We start from the raw sequence: 23,036 nt of genomic DNA, 5'->3' as shown, positions 1-23,036 counted from the left end.
CGACGGTCCTCATTCATCGTGTTGGTTCTTGGTTCGGCACAGCCACATTCCCTCCGAGTTCGGTTCAGCGTTTCCGATTCTTCGTTCAGGTTTCGCTTGTCTGTGTTTCCTGCATTTTAATTAACTCGAGTTGTGGTGTGTCTCGCATGTGTGCGATGTGCAAACACGTGGTGTGGTTTCCATTTCTTGTTTTTGACGGAGTCTTCATTTTTTTCAGACTGGTTCTTATCATTTCAGCGAAGTGCGATGCAGATTTTGCACAAACACTTGGCGCCTGTCCCAGACAGATTCGAGTGCGGAACGCGGAATCAGCACCGGGACGCGTCGCGCGGCCGATACGCCAGTCGCCTGATCGCGTCCGATACCGAACAATGCGTTAGTCGTTCGCTATGCCTCTCTCGCACCCCTACGGCACGCCCCATGGGAGCGAGAGAGGCAGAGCGACCAAAGTACTGTTCGGCATCATCAGCTTGCAGGCCAACTCCGCAGCGCAGCACTCCTTGCCGCTTGCAGCGTTGTCGTGTCACGAAGAAGGAATGTGGATGAAGATACTTGACTCATTGATTACAATGAGTCAAACTTGTTTTAACCAGTTCCGGCCGATTCGATGTTTCATCGAGTGCCCGAAAAGAAAATATCCAAAGTAAGTTTTTGTTAAATAATAATGTTTATTCAGTCACTAGAATATCAGGAGTGTGCAATACAATACACTATGGCTGCGGCCCTCGGGTCGCGTCGTCAGTCATTATTTTGAGCAATCACAATACTAAAAGTCAAGAAAAAGGGCAATACAATCAGACCAGAGCCTCCAAAAGGACGATTAAGTGTGGAAGCAAGGTAGGAAACAGACAATCCGGAGATCGGTCCTGAGTGTGCTTCTGATTTGAATGTTAACAAATTCATAAATATTTCAAAAATTAAGAAACAGGATTATTACATTAAACAGAAAAACAAATAACAAAAAGGCATACTGAGTGGCAGATGACATGGGCTCTACAAAACTGCATAAAATAGTTCACAATGGAGAGAAAAAAAAATCAGTCATACTTCGATGGGTATGGTTGCCATGGTTGTCAAACAATCCACTTCAAACATGATTGGCACTGGATACAAATTGGTCGGTTAGTAAAATCACATCAGCAATGGACAAAGTCTCCAAAAATCTACCCTACACCATTGAAAAAAATTTCGGGGTTACAAGAAAAGCTTAGTCCTAACATAAACATCCGACAAAACATTCATGAATACTAAACAAAATTATTTTAAAAATATGATTAATCTTAATTTATTATTGCCCTTCTTAAAATGTGTCCATGCCACTAAGAAAATGCCCTAGGTACAACCATCACAGCGTTATGAACATGAATTTTGATATGCGCTCAGAGCCAGTGCTACTATGACATTTGTTCATCACCATCTTCGCATTTGACCTACAAAAATTCACGCGTCTTCTGCACGCCTGTCAAATGCAACACTACATCTAATCAGTGCAAACACGTACAATATAACAGAAGTGCTAACGTTGCTAAAAATAATGTGAATATAAGAGTTTAGGAACACGTCCAAAACATATGTAAGAGCCCTAAAACAGTCAAAACAGGTCTGACAAAAAAAATACAACAAAAAAGCTTCTTTTCCTCACATTTCACTCACGTCAGAACAATATGGCCCACAAGCAACTTAAAACGTACCCTGATACATAATTCGTAAACCTAACTTAATAGGATGAAATCTTAATTAACGAGAAAAGTCCGCGGCGCTGAGGTCCAGGCAGGAGGCGGGCCCTCGAAGTCAAAAGAGCCTGGGACTCCACTGTCTGTCTGTCTGCCGCTGGTCGGTCCTGCGCGGCTCCAACACGCACTCGAAGGACAGCCAGGCGGCGCCGCGACGAACCGACCACCGGGAGGGCGCCCTACCCGCCGGACCAGCTCGCGCAGTGTGGCGGCACTCCTAGGTGAGGATCAGCTTGGGCACCTGCAGCGTCACGGCGGGGACGGCCAGCTCGGGCTGCGCGGGCCGCACTGCCTGCTGCTGCGGCCGCGCGCGCTCCTTGGCGTTGAACGACACGGCCGCGATGGCGCCGGTGGCCGCCACGCACCCCACCAGGAACACCAGGCCCAGCGGCTTGGGCGCCAGCACCAGGGTGTAGAGCACGGAGGAGGCGAGGCACAGCAGCACCACCAGGGACATGTACACGGCCAGCACCAGCCAGACGGCCTTGAGCTGCGTCAACACCCTGCAACAACACCGCCAAAGAGTCAGTACAACAGCACTAGACACACACACAAAAAAACAATTTTGGGATGCAACGTCTACAGGGAAAGGGGTCGAGTCCAGTAGTAAAAATTAATGAGCTCACGTGACTTTTATTCACTAAATGCCTTGCATCGCCCGTGGTCGAACTTTGTTCATTTCTTTTCCGCCACAGCAGAGCAGATTAGGCTTGAAGTGCGGACTAGAGCCGGGGCGTTAAGGACCAGCCTTTCAGACTTTGTTCATCTTTCCACCACTAGTGGGGCAGATTAAGCCGCAAGAACAGACCACGACCGTTAAGAGGCCAGCCCTCCGGACTTTCGTCTGGCCCGGCCAGCTGACTGATTCCAAGAGTCGTTTGCGTCGCTCTGTCCCCCTCGCACTCATGGGGCGTCCCGTACGAGAGAGACATCAGTCTGCAGCTCGTGTCTGGCCAAAGTGCATCGCGGGCGGCGCGGCGATGGCACGGCACGGCGACCCTGGCCGTGGCCCTGGCCGTGGCCCTGGCGCTCCACGGGGAGGCTGCCTCCGAACCGCCACCACCGCGAGGACCGCGAGGACCGCGAGGCGCGCTAAGGCCCAATATTGATAAGCGCCTCACAATACCACGGCCCCAGCGAGCAGGCAAGGCAAGGCAGGCAGCGCGGCCCACTGGGCCAACAAGGCATTACATTGTTTGGAAACACCGGCCAACTTTTAGGGATTAGGCGGCGCGGCACCAGGCCGCTTCCCAACGGAGGGCGCTTCTCCTCTCTCCCTCGCACCCATGGCGCTGCCGCGCGACGCCCCCTGAGTGCGAGAGAGAGCGACAAAGGCACCGTTCGAAAGCAGCCCGCAAGGAAGCGAGGCAGAGGACCGTCCCGGCCCGTCCCAGCGGCAAACTTTGCGGGGGCCACCCTTCCGCCCTGCAGGACGCCCTGCAGGATGCAGCACGGACCTCCCGGACCGGCCGACACCGGACGGGCAACGGGACGGGGCTCATCACTGCCCGATCACCACGTAATCGCTGTCGGGACGTCCGCCCGGCACTGCCATGCCGAGAGCCGATTGCGTCGCTCCGTCTCGCCCGCACCTATGAGCGACGACCTGCGAGTGCGAGAGAGACAGAGCGACGAAACCGACTCTCAGTCGGCAGGACGTCCACGACGACGCGCGTCGACCCAGCTCAAAACCGACAGCCCTCGAAAGACAGGCAGTGACGTGGCCGAGGGGGTGGCAGCAGCCCTGTGACTTCGCCGAGCTTCGCCGCTTCGGGGACGAGGACTCGCGGGAGCGCTGGAGGCGAGCTGGACGCACCAGGGTTCCACAAGTTTCTCTGATGCATTTTCCACGACTTCACAGTGCCGCTCGGGACCAAAAAATTCAAACCTTTCGTCACCATTTTCCACACGAAAAATTGGCTACTCACCTTGAGATCAGGTCGCGCACGGTCCGGGTGCTCTCGTTCTGGCGGGCGCAGAGGAAGGCGGGGAACTGGCGCAGCAGTTGCGAGCAGCGCGACTTGAGGAAGGGCTCCGCGCCGGCCGCGTTCTCTGCAACATCAAGGAGGCCGTCGTCAGGACCGTCGTCGGCAACGTCACGGCGCACAGTGGGCCAGAAGACCGGCGGAGGCGGACAAAACTCTAGACAGGTTTCGAGCTCCAGCGACGCTAAATGGAACTCGAACCGAACGTGTGACCCCACCCATGGATTGCTCTCCGAACGAGGAATCCATTGGTGGGGTCACACGTTCGTTTCGAGGCCTATTAAGCGACTCTGGAGCTCAAAACGCGTCTGGAGTTTTGTCCGCCTCCACCGGTCTTCTGGCCCACTGTGCAACGTCACGGCGGAGCGCGTAGCAAGCGTAGCGCAGTGGGCGCGCGCCACCGCCACCGAGCCCCACCACTTCCCCGACGATCTTCAAAGCGCTTTCGGCTTCAATGGAGGCGTAAAGGCTCGACTGCCCCCTTCGGGCCGTTCGGCCCCTTTCCCCTGCAATTGCTGCTACTCCTGCAGCCTGATCGTTTGAGTACCGCCCCACTGGCAGCGCCGGCAGCGCGCGGGACAGGAAGGGGGAGGGGGAGGGGAATGGAGAGCCGAGCCGAACCGTCCGCGGGTTGACAGCGCGGCGCCCCAACGAGACCCAAGTGCACCGGGCGGACCGAGCGGACGGGGCGGACCGGCAGAGCGATTCCAAACACGGCTTTCGTCGCTCCGTCTCTCTCGCTCGCATAGCGCGGCGCGCACTGGTGGGACGGAGACAGAGCGACGAAATGGTGCGCGACGCGGAATCAGTCTGCAGCAGGGGACCTGCAATGCATTCAGCAGGCACTGCCAGGCATTGTGTCACTGCATTCAGCGCCCTCACGCACACACACACACACCATGAAGCCGTCATCCGCACACAACACACACACTGCCCCCCTCCCCTAGGCTTACGGCCCTTCCGTGCTGGGCTCTGGAGGGTTTGTGACGACGCGCCCGGGCCTGGGCGGGGCGGGGCGGGGCGGCTGCGGCCTGGGCCCGCCCCTTACAGACTTCCAGCCCAGCCCCCTCCGGCCTCGGGCCTCCACCACGCGGGGGTGCCCTGGCGCGCCATGCCTCGCCATGCCTCGCCATGCCGCGCCTCGCGGATTCAGTTCAACAAGCAACTTCCACAAGTTCTGGAGGAGCAGCCCTGCAGGACATGGTCGGAATAAATTCAGAATAAATTCAGCTCCCGCGCCGCGCGCTGTCTCTCTCCCTCTCTCTCTCTCTCGTCTGTACGGGACGCCACGAGTGCGAGAGAGACAGCGGCAAAAGCACTGCGCAGCCTGGCGGCTATCTCGGCCCGGCAATGAAGCGGGGATTGAATGAATGAATCACAGTCACGCCAAATGACGACTGGAAGCTTCTGCCGGGTGGCGGCCGGGCGGCAGCGTGGCCAGGCCCTTGGGCAGCCCTGGCAGGCCTGGCCCTCGTGATAAGCCCCAAATCAAGCGGCGGGCCGGCCAGACAGGAGACGCCCTGCTGCGCAAATCTGTCGCCGCCGCGCCTTCCAGACCCTTCGCGTCGCCTGGACCACGCTGGACGCCGCCACGCCACGCCGCGCCTTCCAGACCCTTCGCGTCGCCTGGACCACGCTGGACGCCGCCACGCCACGCCACGCCGCGCCGCGCCGCGCCTTCCAGACCCTTCGCGTCGCCTGGACCACGCTGGACGCCGCCACGCCACGCCACCGGCAGAGCCTTGGTCGCCTCGGTCAGCGCGTGGCCCGGGTCCACTGTCACTGCCACTCACACACACCAACACACACGCAGGCCAGCCGTCCCGCCCACTCTCAGTCTCGTCTAGCATGTTCCTCGCTCACAAACTATGCAACTGTTCCAAAAGGTTGAACAAAGTGAAAATATTTTTTGCCCCCAAGTGGCTTCCTCTGGATGCGCCACTGTAACATTCAAACCCCTGACCCAGGGAGGTGGACTACGCCGCGCGCCAAGACGGCGGGGTATCTTTATGGTGTGGCCACCTGGATATGCACCACGCGCTTGGCGCGTGCCAAATCAGCGTGATAACGCCAAGCGTATCTAAATCGAGAGCAGACACACGATGCCGTTCACGTTCGATGCCCCCATTCGCTTGCCTATCAGTGTCGTGGCAAGCCTGGCAAGCCGGCGTGGCGGACAGGCCTATCAAAAGCTCCACACACATTATTCAGATTACTCAACGCGCGCGAGGTTGGTTTTTTTTGGTGAGCCCTTTTTTTATCCTGGTGACGGTTTGATGGTGTAGGAGGGAATGGATTCTGTGAACCATGTCGCCGATATGGCGGTTTGAATAAAAAGACGGTGACGTCGCCCTGGCCAGCTCGGTGTCCACATCGAGGCCCCAACAGTGGGGCGACGAAAGCACTGTCCGACTGCTGGCAGTCAAGCCTTCGCACTTTCGCACCCGGACGAGGTAGACAGACACACCCAGGGGCGGTTCCAGCCATGGCCGCGCACACAGAGTCTCGCCGTGTCCAGCGGGGCAGGTCGGTCTGACCAGCCTGCGGGCAAGCTGCTGGCCCGCGCACTCATCAAATTGAATTTCCAATCCAAAGAGGAAGGGTGGGGGCTGCCCCCCTCGCCGAGCCTTGCGCCGGTTGGAAGGGCACACTCAATACGACACGATAACGTGGGGCCGCGGGGGCCGCGGGCCGAGCCGAGGCTTGCACCAGGCCCGGATGAATGGACGAATTGACGGGATAAGCACCAGGGTCAGACAAACCGGGCGGCAGGGCCGGCCTCGACGCCAAGCCCCGCGAGTGCGAGAGAGATGGGGGAACGAGCCTGCGCCGGCAAGCGGGGCCCGGCCCAGCAGGCGGCCGCGTGGACCAGGCGTGCCAGCGCCGTGCCTCACCCGCGGGCTCATCCCGAACCGCCTTGTTGTCGCCGTCTCTCTCGCACCTGGGCGGAGAGCCCCGCGAGTGCGAGAGAGACAGAGCGACAACCACGAGCGCAGGCAGGCCTCGCGGCGGTGTCGGCACCGCTCAGGTATTGGTACCGCGAGTGCCGCACAACAGAGATAAAAACTAGCGAAAGAAAGAGACGTGCGTGCGTGTGTATGTGTATGTATGAACGTGTGTTTGAGTGAGCGCACTCGTGTGTGTGTGTGTGTAAACGATTCAATGCGAGCGGGCGGCGCGGCGTGCCATTCCAAATGAGGGACGCGCACAGGTACCCCCTTTCCCCCTTCCCTCCCGCGTTTCACGGCAATTAGAGCAGCATATCAGGATTCCAAAGAGAGCGACAGAGAGAGAGAGGGGGGGGGGGCAGAGAGAGAGATATGCAGACGGGGAAGCATTGCATGCATTTGGGGCCACGGCTGGCGCATCCCCGTCATGACAACACACACACAGACGCAAGATTCAAGTGCGTGGGTATGTATGTATGTGTGTGTGAGAGCGCGCCACGTCTCGAAAATTCGTGGAACTCGAGAGTCACATTAGTAATTGGCTCGTGGCTCCAGTCGCTCCAGTCGCTCCAGTGGATCCAGTTGGTCCGCCGCTCCCACATGCAGGTCGTCGACGCGCAGTGCGGCAAAGCGCGCGCGGCTGATGACGAGAGACGGCCTGGTCCTCATCGACGCCAGGATGCACCAGCACGTCACCCTGGCCACTGGCCCTGGCCCTGCCGCTGGAGGCATGAGGGGGACAGAGTCGGAATGTCGTACCGTCATCGCAGCCATTACCGGCGCCCGCCCCGCCCCGCCCCGCCCCGCCCCGCCCCGCCCCGCCCCGCCCCGCCCCGCCCCGGACAGGGAACGCTCGCGGAATTCGCACGGTGCTTGTCCAGCGCAATCTTGCACCACTTCCAGCGAGACCACGATATGAGACGGACTCGCCGCGACGAGGGTCTGCACCGCCACCTCCAGGAACGAGTGCCCTCCCCGCACCCACCGCCACAGCACTGCGCGTCCTTACCTTTTGATATGAACGGCCAGACGAAGGAGAACCGCCGGGTCAGCGTGGGGACCGATGTGTTGGCGGTGGAGGCGGTCATGGCGGCGGCGGGCATGCTGGCGGAGGCCGCCGCGCGGAACCGCACCTGCTGCACGCCCTGCAGGCCCTGGAGGCCCTGGAGGCCGGGCGCGGGCGTGGCGGGCTGCAGGCGGTGCTGCAGGGCCTCCACGCGCGTCGTGGTGGTCTGGGTCAGGCTCATGGTGACGAGGAGGGAGTCAAATCTGGAACAGCGGAAGAAGCACCAAAAAATGAAACACGCGTCGTAATCACCGTCGCATTGACGAGGCCGCCAAGAGCGTTCCGAGGACTCGGCCGAGGACTAGCGCGCCCTCATTTAATTTGCCCGGCTCCATCCCCTGCTGAGTCCGGGTCGGCGCCCCCGCCAACAACACTGTTAACATTTTGGCTGTCGTTTGGTGACAAGTTCAAGACTAATGTGGTCAATCGAGTTGAAGACAGCTGTCACTCCCATGCAATAAGTATGAAAACTTTGCTGAAAATGCGGTCATTTTCTCGATGGTATTGTCTGAAGTAAACGAAAGTTATGTATTACTAGCCAGTCTCGCCGCCATTCCAGACGAAGGGCCGATTGGACTCGCCAGGAAAGCAAATCTCATTTGAGGGGGGGGCGTACACTGCAGGTACTCGAGACGGAAGGTAAAACAACGACTACGACCAGACACTTGATCATCATCTCCCCGGCGCGCAACCGCACCGCACCGCCAGCCAAATCAAAAACAGCAAAAACAAAAGCAGCCCGGCGCGCCAGACGCGTCTCTGCCGGTGCACTGTCGGTGCACTCGCTGGAACAATTAGGCGCTTCCGAGAGGCGGCGTCGACGGCCGGGCCGCGTCACACTAGTAGTGGACCGCCCCGGCCGTGTCGGCGCCAAAATTCCAGCAAAACAAAACGAAACAGCGAATGCGCGTCGACGCGCGGACTGTGCTCCGAGCCGTCACAGACGTCGCGCCGAGTGGCAAGCAAACACGAATTGGCTTTCAGCCTCCAGCCAGCCTCCAGCGGACGGGGCCGCGCTCCGGCAGAGCTGTTCACTAGTTCACGACCCCCAGTCAAAGACGCGTCGCTCGGCAGTGGCGTGGCGGATCCGACGACAGTACTCCTAAAACCAGTCGCGTCTCTCTGTCTCTCTCGCACCCAGAGGGAGCGCCCAGCCAGTGCGAGTGGGACGGAGCGAAGCAACTGGTTACCGGAATCAGGCTGCAGCCGTCCGGTTTGCGGGACCTGCATAATCGCCTGTTGACAACGTGTGTCTTTTTGCCTACCTCGCAGGTCGAGGGCGTCCCCCCTGCGACAGCGCCTGGCACGTTGCCTGGAACCCGTTGGCCGCGGGGCGACGCGAGGACCAGCAGCAGGTACTAACGTTACACTTGTATCACTTGGCCTATTAACACGCACTCGCTCGCCGCACTCGAAATGCCGGTCCGTAAAATTGCCCCGGATCAGGTTAAAAATAAAGCAGAAACTAAAACCTCAAGACTCGAGGTATTGGACGCGATCCCGTAATCTGTTTGCACCGGAGACCAGCGCATGCCTGTCCCCCATGGCCTGGAAAAGGAGGGGGGGGCGCTCCTTCGCCCCAGCCAATTTTCTTCGTATTACAGGGCAAGTGCCTCGTACACTCTTATCAGAGAGGCGCATCTTTCACTTCGGTCTCCAAGTCGGGGAAAATTCATATCACCAACCGTGGAGGAAGGGGAAAAATGCAACAAAAAAAGCTAAACGCTGAATTTCTAGTGCAGTGCGCGGGCGGCGCGGGTGGTCGGCGCCTCGTTAGTGCAGCACGGGGCATTCCAACGACAGCGGCACGTCGTTAGCTGCTGTCTCTCTCGCGCCCCAGCGCCACGCGGCGACGCCCCACGAGTGCGAGAGAGACAGAGCGGCGTGCTCCGGAATCGGCCTGCCGGGGGGCGGCTCGCGGAAAGTAGTTTATTCAATGAATTAACAATCCGGTCTGGCCCTTCGGCGCGGGTTTAAGCAGAGGCCGAGAGGGGGAGTGGGACCGGGGCTCCCTCTCCTTAATTCTCTCCCCCCCTCTCTCTCTCTCTCTCTCTCCGCAACAAAAACCGCACGGCGCCTGTGAGGTAGGCCGAGGACGCGACACTGCCCCCGCTCAAGGTGCAGGCAAAAAGGCGCCCCCTCCCCCTTCCCCGCCGTTCGCCCTTGGCCTTAGAGCAGGCTTCCTTCCGCCAAAAAAGCGACGCGGCGGCAAGCGCGGCAAGCGGCGCACAGTGGGCCAGAAGACCGGTGGAGGCGGCCAAGACTCCAGACGCGCTGAGAGCTCCAGAGTCGCTAAATGGGACTCGAACGGAACGTGTGACCCCACCAATGGATTCCTCGTTCGGAGAGCAATCCATTGGTGGGGTCACACGTTCGCTTCGGGTCCCATTTAGCGACTCTGGAGCTCAAAACGCGTCTCGAGTTTTGGCCGCCTCCACCGGTCTTCTGGCCCACTGTGCGGAGGCAAGCGGCGGCAAGCGGGCCTAAGCTCTGCATCCGCCGAGCCATCCGCCCGGCCGTCGGGCCGTCAGGCGCATAGTTTGACAAACAAAATTTCAGACAGCGCGCCGCCAACTTTCTTTGGAGGATGAAACCCCGTCAGGCCGCCAGCCAGCCCCCTCCGCCCTTCGCTACAATTACTCCACCCTCCCCGAGCGACTCCCTATGGCATCCGCGGAGACGGTTTGCGACAGGCGGAGGTAAAGAAGGCACAGTCCCAATACGTCGTTCGTCTCGCCCGCGGCGAGGACTGCTCCGTCTCTCTCCGCAAACCAAACGGCGGCCGGCCCGCAAAAATAAGACCTTTCTCCCAGTGGCGCGGAAGGCAAACCAAAACCCGGACCGGCTCCACGACAAACGCTATTACCCCGATTACCCGCCACCCGGGGGCATGCATCAGGCCACCGGCAGCCTGGAGGCTCCATGAAAAAGTTACCGAGCCCCCCGCCACGCCACTGCAAACAAGGGGGCGGCTGCCAAGACAGCGGGGCCCGGGTGCGAGAGAGACAGACGGTGATCCTCGGGATCCATCAGCTGGAAGTGTTCTGCTCGGCTCACCTGGGGACTGGGGGTGCTGGGCAGCGCTGGGCACGCGCCAAGTCAAACTACGCGTAGTGCGCCGCCGTCTCTAGAGGGCGTCTGGGGCGGCCGGCACCAACTTGTGGCTCGCCATGCCGTCGGCGCCCGTCAGCCGGTCGGTCTTCGGGAGCTCCACGTCGTCCACTAGGCCGTCAGTCACTAGGCCCTACACCGCCAAGCGGCCGGCAACGACTCCCGTGCGTCCAGTACTGGTCTTCGACAAGTCCCGGCGGGGCGGGCTAGGGCGGCGCAGCGGCGCGGCAGAGGCGACGGCCAGGACGAGAGTTGCGCGACGACCACCAAGACAGACAGCAAGCAGCAAGACAGGCAGCACCCGGCGGCGTGCTCGCGAGAAGACGACTGATACGCTGCCCTGCGCCGCCGCGGCGGCCTGCACGACGCTTCATCGCGAGGGCCCCGCCGCCCCGCCCCGCCCCGCCCCGCCCCGCCGCACCACGCCCCGCCGCGGCCGCGCATCGCCACAGAAGCACGGGGTCGCCGGCAGGTTGGCCGAGCCGGTCCGCGCAGAGCGGCGCAGAGCAAGCCGGGGCCCTTCGTGCTACGTGCTCCCCTTTCCTCGCGCGGGCCCGCCTTGCCTTCCCGGCGCATCTGTCCACAGAGCATGAGCTGCCAGCACACTGCCAGCAGTCCTGTCCCACCGGCAGTCCTCGGCCATCGACCCGCGGCAGGAGGACGAGTCGCAAATTTATCGCATTCACGGCGGCGAACCCGTTTCACAGACCGCTGCAAGTGTCGGGTACTCTTAACTAGCGGGATTCACTAACATTTTGAAAAAAAAATCTTAGTTTAATAAAAACATAAAAAATGCTTAAAAACGTTAAAACACTTGCATTGTGCAGACTTCAGTTTGGCTATACCTCTGTTCGTTATCTGCGGACTACCCAAATCCGCCGCAAAACGCAAGTCACCTGTGCCGGCACTCGACCCCAAATCGCCCGGCCCGCCATAGCCTTCAAACTCATTTTCTAATCACACCTCTCTTGTCTGCGCGGTTTTCGCTATCTAGCCCCGCCTTTCCCTCCCCCTCCCTCCCCCGACGGGGCGCGCCGCGACGCGAGTGTGTGAGAGTGTGTGCGCGCCGTCCGTGCCTCATCGTCGGTCCGTCTAGCGCTGTCTAGTGGAGCTGTATCAAAAGCGACCGAGCGCCGGGCACGCTCTACGCTGCGGTCCGCACGCGCGCCGCCGCCGCGCTAACCCACCCACTGCGAAAAGAACGTCGCGGCGCGCCAACTTCCGCCAAGCGGCGGCCGCGTGCGTTTCTCCGATGCAACCACTCGTCCTATCTATTTCGGGACAAGCCAGCCAGACGCGATTATCGAAAAGAAAGACGGCGGCAATCGCGCGCCCTTGGCGGGCCGGCGCGGCACGCCGACGCGCACGCACGCACGTGCCTACACTCCAAGTGTCGGTGCGGGCGGTGCGCACCGCGGCGACGTCCAGGCTGCGCTGGGCTGCGCGGCGCGGAAGTGATTCAGCCGCGAGGCGCGACAAGTGTCGTCGAAAGTGGCGGTCGGTCGGCCCAGGTGGCGGCCTGCTTCACCACCACCAGCACCGCGGAACAATTGCACCCCCTCCCTTTTCCGTCTTTTTTACAGCCCATCATGCGTCGGTATAAAGCAGCGGTTCCCAACCTTTTTCGGTTCGCGACCCCAAATTTGTGGCCAAAACTTTCCGCGACCCCCAGGAAAAATTTCGCGACCCCACGCGACCCCTCCTTTAGCATGCCTTTGTTACGGAGTGCGATTATCTGCCTTAGTTTGGGAGCAGTATTGCCGCAAAGTTGATCAAAACGGTCACAAATGTCTGAAAAATCGTGTTTTGGGCCGACTTTAAGCATTTACTGCGTCTGATCCGAGGCGGTAAATCGTCCTCCGTCAACGGGCAATTGGTCTTTAGACCTTCCTTTAGCATGCCTTTGTTACGGAGTGCGATTATCTGCCTTAGTTTGGGAGTAGTTTTGCCACAAAGTTGATCAAAACACGATTTTTCATACATTTGTGACCGTTTTGATCAACTTTGCGGCAAAACTGCTCCCAAACTAAGGCAGATAATCGCACTCCGTAACAAAGGCATGCTAAAGGAAGGTCTAAAGACCAATTACCCGTTGAGGGATGACGATTTACCGCCTCGGATCAGACGCAGTGGATGCTTAAAGTCGGCCCAAAACACGATTTTTGACAGACATTTGTGACTGTTTAGACCAACTTTGCGGCAGTACTGCTTCCAAACTGAGTCAGATAATTGCACTCCGTAACAAAGGCATGCAAAAGGAAGGTCCAAAGACCAATTGCCCGTTGAGGGAGGGTGATTTACCGCCTCGGATCAGAAGCACTGGATGCTTAAAGTCGACCCAAAACACGATCTTTTACACACATTTGTGACCGTTTTGATCAACTTTGCGGCATTTAAGCAGCCAGTGCTCGGCGTGTGGGCCAGCCGGGAAACCACCGCGACCCCAGGCGACCCCAGCCACCTCGCCGCGACCCCTTGAAATTTTTTCGCGACCCCATTTGGGGTCGCGACCCCAAGGTTGGGAACCGCTGGAATAAAGATTGCCCGGATCGCCTAAGAAGGACGCGGAACGACGCAACGCCCAGGCAGGGCCTGGCGGCCTGGCGGTCACGGCGACAGACAGCCTTCCTGGCGCGCCGCGACGCCCTGTCTCTCTCGCACTCACGGGGCGTGCCGTGCGGGTGCGAGCGAGACAGACGGCGCCGCGCGCAACCAGCCGCCGCAAGCCGCTTATCTGTCAGTCTCAGACGCACCTGGGGCGCAGCGGGACGCAGCGGGACGCAGCGCCGCACAAAAGGAGGGCACGCCCGCGACAAAAGAAACTGCCTCGCGAGCGCGATCTTGGGGCCTTCGAGGCGTCGGCGTCGCGACGCCGTCACACAGTGGGCCAGAAGACCGGTGGAGGCGGCCAAAACTCAAGATGCGTTTTGAGCTCCAAGAGTCGCTAAATGGGACTCGAACCGAACGTGTGACCCCACCAATGGATTGCTCTCCGAACATTGGTGGGGTCACACGTTCGCTTCGAGTCCTGTTTAGCGACTCTGGAGCTCAAAGCGCGTCTAGAGTTTTGGCCGCCTCCACCGGTCTTCTGGCCCACTGTGCGTCACCGTCGGGGAACTTGGCCGCGGAAGGCATCGCGACGGCAAAAGCGCGGCGTCTTCATCAAGTCATGAAATGGGGGCATTTTTAGCGCCGCAACCCCCGACGCCCCGACAGCGACCGGTGGCACACTTTACTATGCATGAGACCCGCCCCGTCCCGCCAGCCCGCCACCCACCGGTCGGCAGCGCGAGGCGCGAGGCGCGCGGCGGGCGCCGTTTGCAAATGAATTCGTCAAAAATCCACAGCGGATACGGATGGCACAGCAGGGCGGCCGCGGCGTTTTCGACCACCGAAAGCAGGCCTGTGACGTTGGCCATGGCGACGACCAAGACGGTGAACTCACCCGTCGAGGTGCGCAGCCACCGGCGGAACACAAGGTCACTTCCGCGCGAAAAAAGCAAATGCCGGCGAGTTGGCCTCACTGACGACGATGAGTGACAGACACCCAATGACGGTGGGCCCTGGGGACCACACGGGCCGCCCTCGGCCGCCGCCGTGGCGACGACGTTGTTGGTGTAGGTCGCGGCGTCGCGGCCGCCAAGTCAGCAAGTCGGCACGCCCCGCGGCACGCCACGCCCCCACCGCCGGGGTTCTTCCAAAGGGAGGAATTGTGTAATACCGCCCAAAACCGAAGGACCACTGGGAGGGCCCGAGCCGAGGCTTCAATGCTTCAAGGCGCGAGCGATGACCTTCAATCATCAATATCTTTCTGCGAGACGCACCGCCGGCAGAGAGAGTACTACTATGCGTGGGGCATCACACACACACACACACAGCAGGCGTATCGAGCTTTTGCAAGGCACGCTTTGATGTCTCTGGCGCCGCCCCAGATCGAGTCCGCGGCGAACCCAGCGACAACAATTTCACCTCGACCGGCGGAGAGCAAGAATTGGGAGAGGAGGGGAGGGGGGGCAACCACTAGGACAGCACGTGCTCTCCTAACAAACAAAGAATATCACTCATTATTAACGAGAGGGGATTCGATGACCTCTGCAGAGATACGAGACGACCCGTGGGCCGCCAGAGCCACAGGCTGCCACAGGCTGCCGGGTTTATCGCAGTCGATTTCAGCATTTCGGAGCGACCACTCTCCACCTGTGTGGCCGGGGCCGCCGGGGCATCGCAGAGCGCAGGGGCGAGGGGCGAGGGGGCGAGGGGCGAGGGGGCGAGGGGGCGAGGGGGCGAGGGGAGGGGCGAGGGGGCGAGGGGGCGAGGGGGCGAGGGGCGAGGGGTGGGGGGCGGGGCGGGGGGCCCCGTTCGAACAGACAGCGCCCTGCTCACACGAAAAAAAAAGCAAACATCATCGTTGCTGCGCGCACTGGTGAAAGTTTTGACCCGCAGCCTCGTGAAAAAAAAGGGGAAAAGGGAAAAAAGTTTAGTCTCGGCGAGCGCAAAATGGTCCATTTTGTATTGATGGTGATATGCTCAACGCGAGGTATACGCCGCAAAGTCGTACAAAAAAAAATGGCCGCAAGAATTTGGCGTGCCCTTGGAGCTGTTTCACGCAGTCGCACCGTAGCAGGTGAGACAGAGACGTGCGACCACACTGACAAATTATTTCTTCGTTTCGTTTTCCGTTTTCGTACTTTCGGGTATCAGTTTCTGCAAAAGGCAATAGCAGGCGCAAGTAAAAGGGGGGGGGGGAGGGGAAAGCGCTTGGCAACGGGCGACTCGCGTCCGATAACGCATTCTATCGCACGGGCCGCGCGGACCGTTCCACCCGGCACCTTTACAATCGCCACCGGAACAAAACCAAAACTAAGGACCCAAAGCCGCGGCGCCCTGCCCTCGCCCTGCCCCAACATCCCCGGGCCGCCCCGCCCCGGGCCCTGCACGCCGCTCTCGCCGAAAAACCTGCAAAAGTGTGTGGCTGTGTTGAGTTGAGCGATGCCAATGCCCTGCAGTGTGTTGTTTACCACACTTCGGTTTGCCATCGGTTCAGAATTCTCTTTCGTTTTACTCCTGCAATAAGGAGAGGAAAACTGTTAGGTCGTTTCACGTCTTTAAATGATTGATGGTAACGTGAGAGGAATTGGGGGAAAGGGGGGGGGGGCAATTACGTCCGAACTGTTGGCAGCCACCAATTTCGATCAGGTTTGCGGTAGTTTTGACGTCGTTTTTCCTCTGGGGACGCGGGACCGTCGCGGACAGCGGGCAGCGCCATTGGCAGAGCGTTACGCTAAACAGGGTTGGGGTAGGACCGGTTGCCACACTGTTGGCAGACGGCTCGCGACCAATCGTCAGCTAGCCTCGACCGAGGGCCTCGGCGAGCCGCAAAGCAGCGAGTCTAGTACTTGACTTCGCTTCTCGGCCCTACACTGTGTGGGGGCCGCCCGCATCTTCGGCCCGGCCGATGCCTCCATCCGGGGGAGCGGCCACAAATAGGAGACAAATAATGTCGCGGAAGAAAAGAGGGAAGATTAGGAAGGGGGTCCATGACGTAGGCTCAAGCTCTCGATAGAATTCCTTGCCAGCCGGGTATACTCACAAAGAAAAATGGTTTCGCTTCGCGAAACGGAAGAAAACATCAAATTGCCCAACCCGGCTCGCAGATCAATGGGTGTCAGTTCAGGACGGGCGAGCGCAACATCCACCTGCCCACACGGGCAACACAAAGGCAATCATGTTACGCCCTTCGGGGTGCCAAATCCCATTACGCCTTTTCGCGGCAATCATTGGTAGAAAAAGCTTGGATAAAGGGCGCGTTCTCACAAAAACCAATTCTCACGTTGGTGCTAATTATTTTTTTAGCTGCGGTCCAAACTTTTGGCAGCATCGCCTGTGACGTGTGGGCCGTGAGGGAAGCGCCCCCCCCCCCCCCCCCCCCCCCGTTACCGTAATCAGTGCTTCGATTGTGGCCGACGGCATCGCGACAATCAAACCTCGACAATGCGCATTCCGGCGAAATGCAATTTTCGGCACACCGCGAGCAGTGCACTGGCATGGGGACTCCGGCCGAGGTTTCATCTGTCTCTCGGGATCGTCATTTCTGGCCGGCCCCTCGTGGCAGGGCACCTCGGGCACGCATTCGGTTGGACATCCCAGCAACGCGGCGGACGGACAGCCCGCCAGCCAGCCATCCATCCACCCACGCGCCCCGGCACCCCCACAGACTCCCACAAAGCCGCTTATGATCCAATTCGAGCACCAATTCCGCGGGCGGGACGTATAGTTTATTTCGTAGTCGCGACTCGGCGGGGCCCACGGGCCGCGGACCGCTGGGTGGGCAGGCGAGGCAGGCGGCCGTGGCGGCCGAATCGACAGGTAGGGAATGAAAACAAGGATTACTTTACCAGAGGGCTTCGCTCAAAGGGCCGAGTCATTTCGACGAACAGCCCCTGTCTCTCTCGCACTCACGAGGCGTCCCGCAGGGGTGCGAGAGACACAGAGACCCGCGCTCCGCGACCAGCGCGACCAGCACACCGGAATTGAATTGCGGTTGCACCACCCGTTTAATCTACCCAACAAAGACGATGCCCGAAACTGACCGCTTCGCGGACGTAACATCATCTCGTGGACAGCGGGAGCAGAAAAAGATAAAAAGCACAAAGAAACATCCGGTCGAGAGCGCCCTGCTGCTTGCTGCTGCCAGCGGGACTCGGACGACGGCAGCGAGCACATAAACAAGTCCCCCTCACTGGTAAAACTGAAGGGAAGTCGCGAGAAGTCCGCCCTAAAAATCGAAACCAGAGAAGATTGATTCTTCCCTGCATTTAGATAGGATTACAGATCACCGCAACGTTTAAGCGTGGCAACCACCACGCTAGAAGAAAGGCGTAAAAGTGCGCTTCAGTTCTGCCAGTGTGCCCAACGGTTCCAAAAGCGCGCCCTGGCCGAGCAGGCTCGGAGCAAGACCTGGTTAGCGGCCACGCGAGAGACTGCGAGACTCATCGGCTCTAAGTGGCGGCCGGCAGGGAGGCAGGCATCCCGAAACGCATCTCGTCGCTCCGTCTCTCTCGGTCTCTCTCGGTCTCTCTCGCGCCTCAGCGCAACCCCCCATGAGTGCGAGGGAGACAGAGCGACCATGTGCCGAATCAGCAGGCGCCTACACCGGCAGATAGCATTCGAAACAGTCTGGGCAGAGGTGATACACGCGCAAAGTGCGTACAGCCAGCCCTGCGTGGCCCTGCGACCTTGCGCGACCCTGAGCCACCCCACTGCAAACCCTTATCGGCAAACAATGAACCCGCGTGTATCAATTATTGTTTCTCGTATGTACTAGCGGGAAGGCGGCCGTGGCGCAACGGCATCAGGTGAGCGGCTTGCGTCAAGGCAGGCTGATGAACCTGCCGATAGGCAGCGACTCATCAATATTTTGCGGAGCCGAAAGGCGCAGAGCCCAGCAGGGCGAGAACGCGTACACAGGCCGAGCCGGCCAGCGCCCTGCAGTGCCTAGGGAACGTCGCGCGCCAAATCGGACACGAGAAACCCGACATTCTGAACGAACGTCGACGGAAACGCGATAAAGAAAGTGCCGCGCCGTCGGTGACTAATTCAGCGACGCCTTCGAGCAGCGGCGGCCCTTCCCCAGGAACAAAACAAAAAAGCACACGCCAGTTCCGCCACACTAGGAAACGAAAAGATGAAAAGACGCGCCCAGCCCATCGCGCCCAGTCCATGACTGTCACTACAGTATCACTGGCACACAGGCACTGACACACAGGCAGTCCGGCTCGTCTCAAAGTCAAGGCACGGATCACGCGCGTGTCACATTCAATTCCATTCTATTTTTGGCGATTGTTTTTTAATTTGCCTTTGAGATAGCGCGGGCGAGGCACAGCGAAGCGCAGTCCGCCAAAAAGGCGGCGGCGCCCGGCGGGGTGGCCGATTCAGACGGAAAGCTCGAACCGCGCGCGGGGTATCGCCGGCGCGCTCTCTGCCCGGGGCGAGGGGTAGCGACAAGGCGGCCCAGTGCGGCCCAGCGCGGCCCAACGCCGCGCAGCAGAGATACGCCACGCCCACAGCGGCCGGCGCAGCCGCGCAGTCCATCGCAACCTCCGGCTCCACGCCGTCAGCAAACCGACGAGCTGACGCCAGACTCGGCGTTTCTCAGTAAAAGACAAAACAATGACACGCTTCGCGGCTTCGCCGAGGATGGACGGAGAGCGGGTGAGAGGGAGCGAGAGGGAGTGAGGTACCCGAGGTACCCGACGTGCGTGCGCTCCATGGCGCCGCTCTAACGCATCGCATCCCGCACACCAGACACGATCGTTCCCAGCAGTGACCTGTCTTACTTTCCCGAAACAACAAGCGAGCCAATATTTCGGCGTGGCTGCGCGCTGCGCGTCGCTCTATCGACACATTTCTATTTCCCAGAGCAAGGCGCTGTAGGAAACGCGCGCCGCTCCTGATAGTCGTTGGGCCCAGGGCGGCCCAGGGCACTGCAAGGCCATTGAACTGCAGTCGCTGCATTCGGGAACCGGATCGCCGCCAAGCCCTGAGCATGCGCCCCCCCCCCCCTTTTTCAATCTGTCTCTGCCCAAATCAGGTTCCCCAAAGGCAGCCCGTCCAGTCCGAACCTTGCACACGGGCATAGCGGGAACCAGCCCAGCGAGCCGAGTCCGAACAGTGCCCCCGTCTCTCTCGCACTCCTTCGGCGCCCCGCGGGCCGCGGGCGTGCGAGAGAGACAGAGGCACTGTTTGGAGTCAAGCTGCAGATGAACAACGCCGAGATTTGAGCGCGGCAGCAGAGCGATTCCGAACAAGCGTTTTCTTCGCTCCGTCTCTCTCGCACTCACGGGGCGTTCCGTCTGAGTGCGAGAGAGACAGCGAATCAGCCCCTCCTCCAGGCCGAGGCCGAGGCGGCGCTTGGCGGCTGGGATACGCCCTGCTGGGCATTTCCGTAGGGCTCGGTCGCAGACCTTCGGACTGTGTGCCACCACACTGTGTGCACCTTGCCCCGCCCGCCCCGCCCCGCCCTCGCTACCTTATCGTCCTTCGTCTAAAGGGCACACGTTCAAATCGACGCACTATCAGATGCCCCTCCCTCAATCGCAGCCGGGGCACAACGCGCACCAGGCCCATCCCGGACAGTGCTGCCTCTCTCGCACTCACGGGGCGTACGGCGTAGGGATGTGAGAGGGAGAGAGATAAAGCCCTATTCGGATTCAGTCTGCAGGAAGCGCGGCCAGGGGCGGGCACCGGTCCATCGTCCATCCGCGCCGCGAGAGAAACGACCCCGGCGATACCCCGAGCGCAAGCGAACGCCCACGCGAACGCCATCAAAAGTCGCTCGGGCGCGGAGTATCGCCGGGGTCATTTGTCCCGCGGCCGACGGCCCGCTATCCAGTGCAGCGGATGCGCGGCGGGCCAGGCGAGTGGGTAGGGTCCACGGCCTCACGTGGAAGCAGGGCACCGCGCCGCACTGCGCCGGAACGCGGAACGGGGTCGCGAACAAGACAAGCGGCCGGAACACACAGCAGGCCGCTCTGTCTCTCTCGCACCCCTACGGGACGCAGCGGGAGAGCGACAGAGACGGACTGCAGGCCGGACGGCAAACACGGGGATGGCCCTCGACGACTCTTTCCGGACTGATGATAAGGGCTACACTGCATAGCTGCGGCCATCTTATTGGCCGTGATTGCAACTCGTCACGTTCGCACTGCTCGTCCAGGACTCAACCCTGGCCGCCAAGGCCCTGGCCGAGGCCCTGGCCGAGCCCGGGAGGGTGAGGGGACCCGAGGAAACTGAGGAAACCCCAAGACGGTTCCACTTTTCCGAAAACCTCCGACTATTTGGATTCCCGGGTGGAACGGTCCGCGAAAGGAGAGCAACGTCCTGGGGAGGGGCACGCAGGTCGCGAAGAAGACTGCCCTCAAATGTCTGCGAGCGGTGTACCATGCCAAAGGACTCTAGCGAAGGTTTTTCAGGACGCCCCGTCTCGTCTACGCCCTGCTGCGCCCTGCGCCTGCAGAGCCGGCCCCCGCGGCCCCCGCTGCCAGGACGGGACAGTCAATCACAAAAATAAAGGGGGGAGGGAGGCTGCGACGTGCTGGTGGAGCCGAGCGCGGCCCGAACCCTTCCCCCTTCCCCTCCGCCCCTTCGTAAGGGCGTGCCTTCGGGCCAAACGGAATAAGAAACAACATAATATTGAATAAAGGGCCGAGGCGCGGGCTGCGGCGGCAAAGAGAAAACAAGCGAGAAAAATCCCTTCGCGTACACCGTTGCTGTTCGAGAAGCGAAATATTTTTTGGACTCCGACTTTTTTTTTAGAGGGGGTCGGTCAGGGACAGCCGAAGTGAGGGCATTTGCGGAAAAATGACAACTTTACGGCTGTAATGAAGGCAACAACATGAACAGCGTGATGAATGAAATTGGTGCATAGGGCAGCTGCCGCTCGAGTCTAGGGACCCTAGGGTTCCTACGACAGTCCCAAGGAAGAGGTCCAGCCCCACTCCCCACTTTTCCCAACAGCCCCACCAGTTGAAACCCCCATCCGCTGAAGCAGCTGAAACAGCTAGCTGAAGCCCTTGGGCTGGGAAGCCGGGCTGCAGGGGCGGCTGGTGGAGCGGAGCTGGAGCGAGCTGGCTGGAGCTGGAGCAAGGACAAGAGACCGCAAGGGACGCAGCGCTGCGATCAGCTGGCCCACGCCATCTTGGAAGCTTGGACGCGCAGCACGCACCGAAAAAGAGGAAGCTCGAGGCGTGTGCAGGACGAAGAGCGTTCCCATCGCCCCGAGTCCACGACCCGTACCCGCGCCCACAGCCAGCAGAGTACTCACCAGGCAACGAGTCGAATTAGAGTAGAATTCCGCGGGCACGGTGGCTTGTTTTGGTAGCGTTCACTGGGATGATGGTGATGGCACTAGTACGCCAAGGGAGCGATTTTCGTCGTCAAACGAGGTCAAATCGCCGCCAAAGTAACACTGGCCGTGCTGTCAAAGACAGGGCAGGCGAAACAAACTAGTCTCTAAACTTGAACTCGGTAGCAGCTTGCACAAATTGCTGTATCCGTCGACACAGGGCTGCTTTTTAGCACATCGCAGCATACACCAAACTGCTGTAGCCATGGAACGGTTCCTGCAAACACTAGGAACCGAAGGCGTGGGGCTGTTGAACAAGTCTTCGACCCGGACAGCGGCGAGATCCTGGCTCTTGGGAACAAGATGAAGCTCTGCTTCAAGGTGGACAGCGAGAGAGCGATGTGGCGCACGAGGACTGCGTCGCGTCGTCTGCAGTGCGTGCGGCGGTGTGCAGCCGGCGTGCCTGCCTGCCTGCTCGTCGGGCCGCGTGCCGCCCAGCCAGGGCTGGCGGCCGCGCTGTGTTTTGGTCCCCACTCCCCCTCCCTCCCCTCCGCCCACCGCGCCCACCCGACGGCCGACTGCCGCTCGCCCCGCTCGCCCCTCCAGCCCCTCCCGGCCCCACCCCGCCCCGCCCTGCCCCGCCGACGACCGACCGCCTCCGGTCTCCGGGCATCATGATCTGGGTACAGGCGACGCCGCAAGTTTTTGGGGATTGGAAAATGGGCCGAGCCGAATTTCGGCGACCAAGAACACCCAAACTGGACAGACAGACCGAAATAGAGCCTTTGTCGCCGTTGTCACACGGCTCCCATTTGATTAGCGGCAAAGCCACTGCCTCTCGTCTACTCCGTTATCGGCCCCATGCATGCGTGTGGTAGATTACCACTCGTTGCGTCTGTGACGCACCTGCGGCCGATATGCAGACTGCAGCCGCGCTAGGGAAAGTAAATCATCCTGCACGCGTTGCTCGTCAACTTTGTTGCTGCCTGGGCAAAAATGCAAGAAAGAAACCTGCCCCTTGTTTTGCCAGCAGACTGATTCCGAGAGACGTTTTCGTCGCTCTGTCTGTCTCGCACTCATGGGACGTCCCTATGGTGCGAGAGAGGTTTAAGGTTCATAGCGACGAAAACGACTCTCGGCATCAGTCTGCTGTGCCCCGACTTCCCCCAGCTGCCCCCATCCTCGCAGATCGTATTTCGCGCTGACGCGTCTCCGACAAGTCGTGCCTATAACAGGGGACACCGTCAACTTACTGCACTAAGAAAAGGGAAACAAAGCTAAGCTTTGGTCACTGGACCCAAATTGACACGCATACCGTGCTGGACATTCCCTATCGTCCCTTGAGATGCG

At 60.1% G+C, this 23,036-nt stretch overlaps 1 protein-coding gene across 2 annotated transcripts; it reads right to left on the bottom strand.

The window, feature by feature from the left end:
- Positions 1-647: 647 nt before the first annotated feature.
- On the bottom strand, positions 648-22,161 carry LOC117643601. 2 transcript variants are annotated; one of them, XM_034382576.1, is made up of 4 exons: positions 21,666-22,161; positions 7,676-7,935; positions 3,662-3,785; positions 648-2,236 (listed from the first exon to the last, which is right to left on the bottom strand). In XM_034382576.1, the coding sequence occupies exons 2-4, from the start codon at positions 7,911-7,913 to the stop codon at positions 1,951-1,953; spliced, it is 648 nt and encodes a 215-aa protein (XP_034238467.1). In that variant the 5' UTR covers positions 7,914-7,935; positions 21,666-22,161; the 3' UTR covers positions 648-1,950. The 2 variants fall into 2 exon arrangements, with proteins under 2 accessions (XP_034238467.1, XP_034238468.1); XM_034382577.1 differs by lacking the exon at positions 21,666-22,161 and adding an exon at positions 10,790-11,165.
- Positions 22,162-23,036: the final 875 nt, after the last annotated feature.

The sequence above is a fragment of the Thrips palmi genome, unplaced genomic scaffold, assembly GCF_012932325.1.
Source record: "Thrips palmi isolate BJ-2018 unplaced genomic scaffold, TpBJ-2018v1 HiC_scaffold_17, whole genome shotgun sequence".
In the NCBI taxonomy this organism is placed as follows: Eukaryota; Metazoa; Arthropoda; class Insecta; order Thysanoptera; family Thripidae; genus Thrips; species Thrips palmi.
This window is presented reverse-complemented; position numbering and strand designations above follow the sequence as displayed.

Coding starts and splice junctions, on each gene's coding strand:
- LOC117643601 (XM_034382576.1), bottom strand. CDS start 7,913: ATGAGCCTGACCCAGACCACCACGACGCGCGTGGAGGCCCTGCAGCAC. Junction 3,786..7,675: donor CTGGCCGTTCATATCAAAAG/GTAAGGACGCGC, acceptor TTGATGTTGCAG/AGAACGCGGCCGGCGCGGAG. Junction 2,237..3,661: donor GTGCGCGACCTGATCTCAAG/GTGAGTAGCCAA, acceptor GTGTTGTTGCAG/GGTGTTGACGCAGCTCAAGG.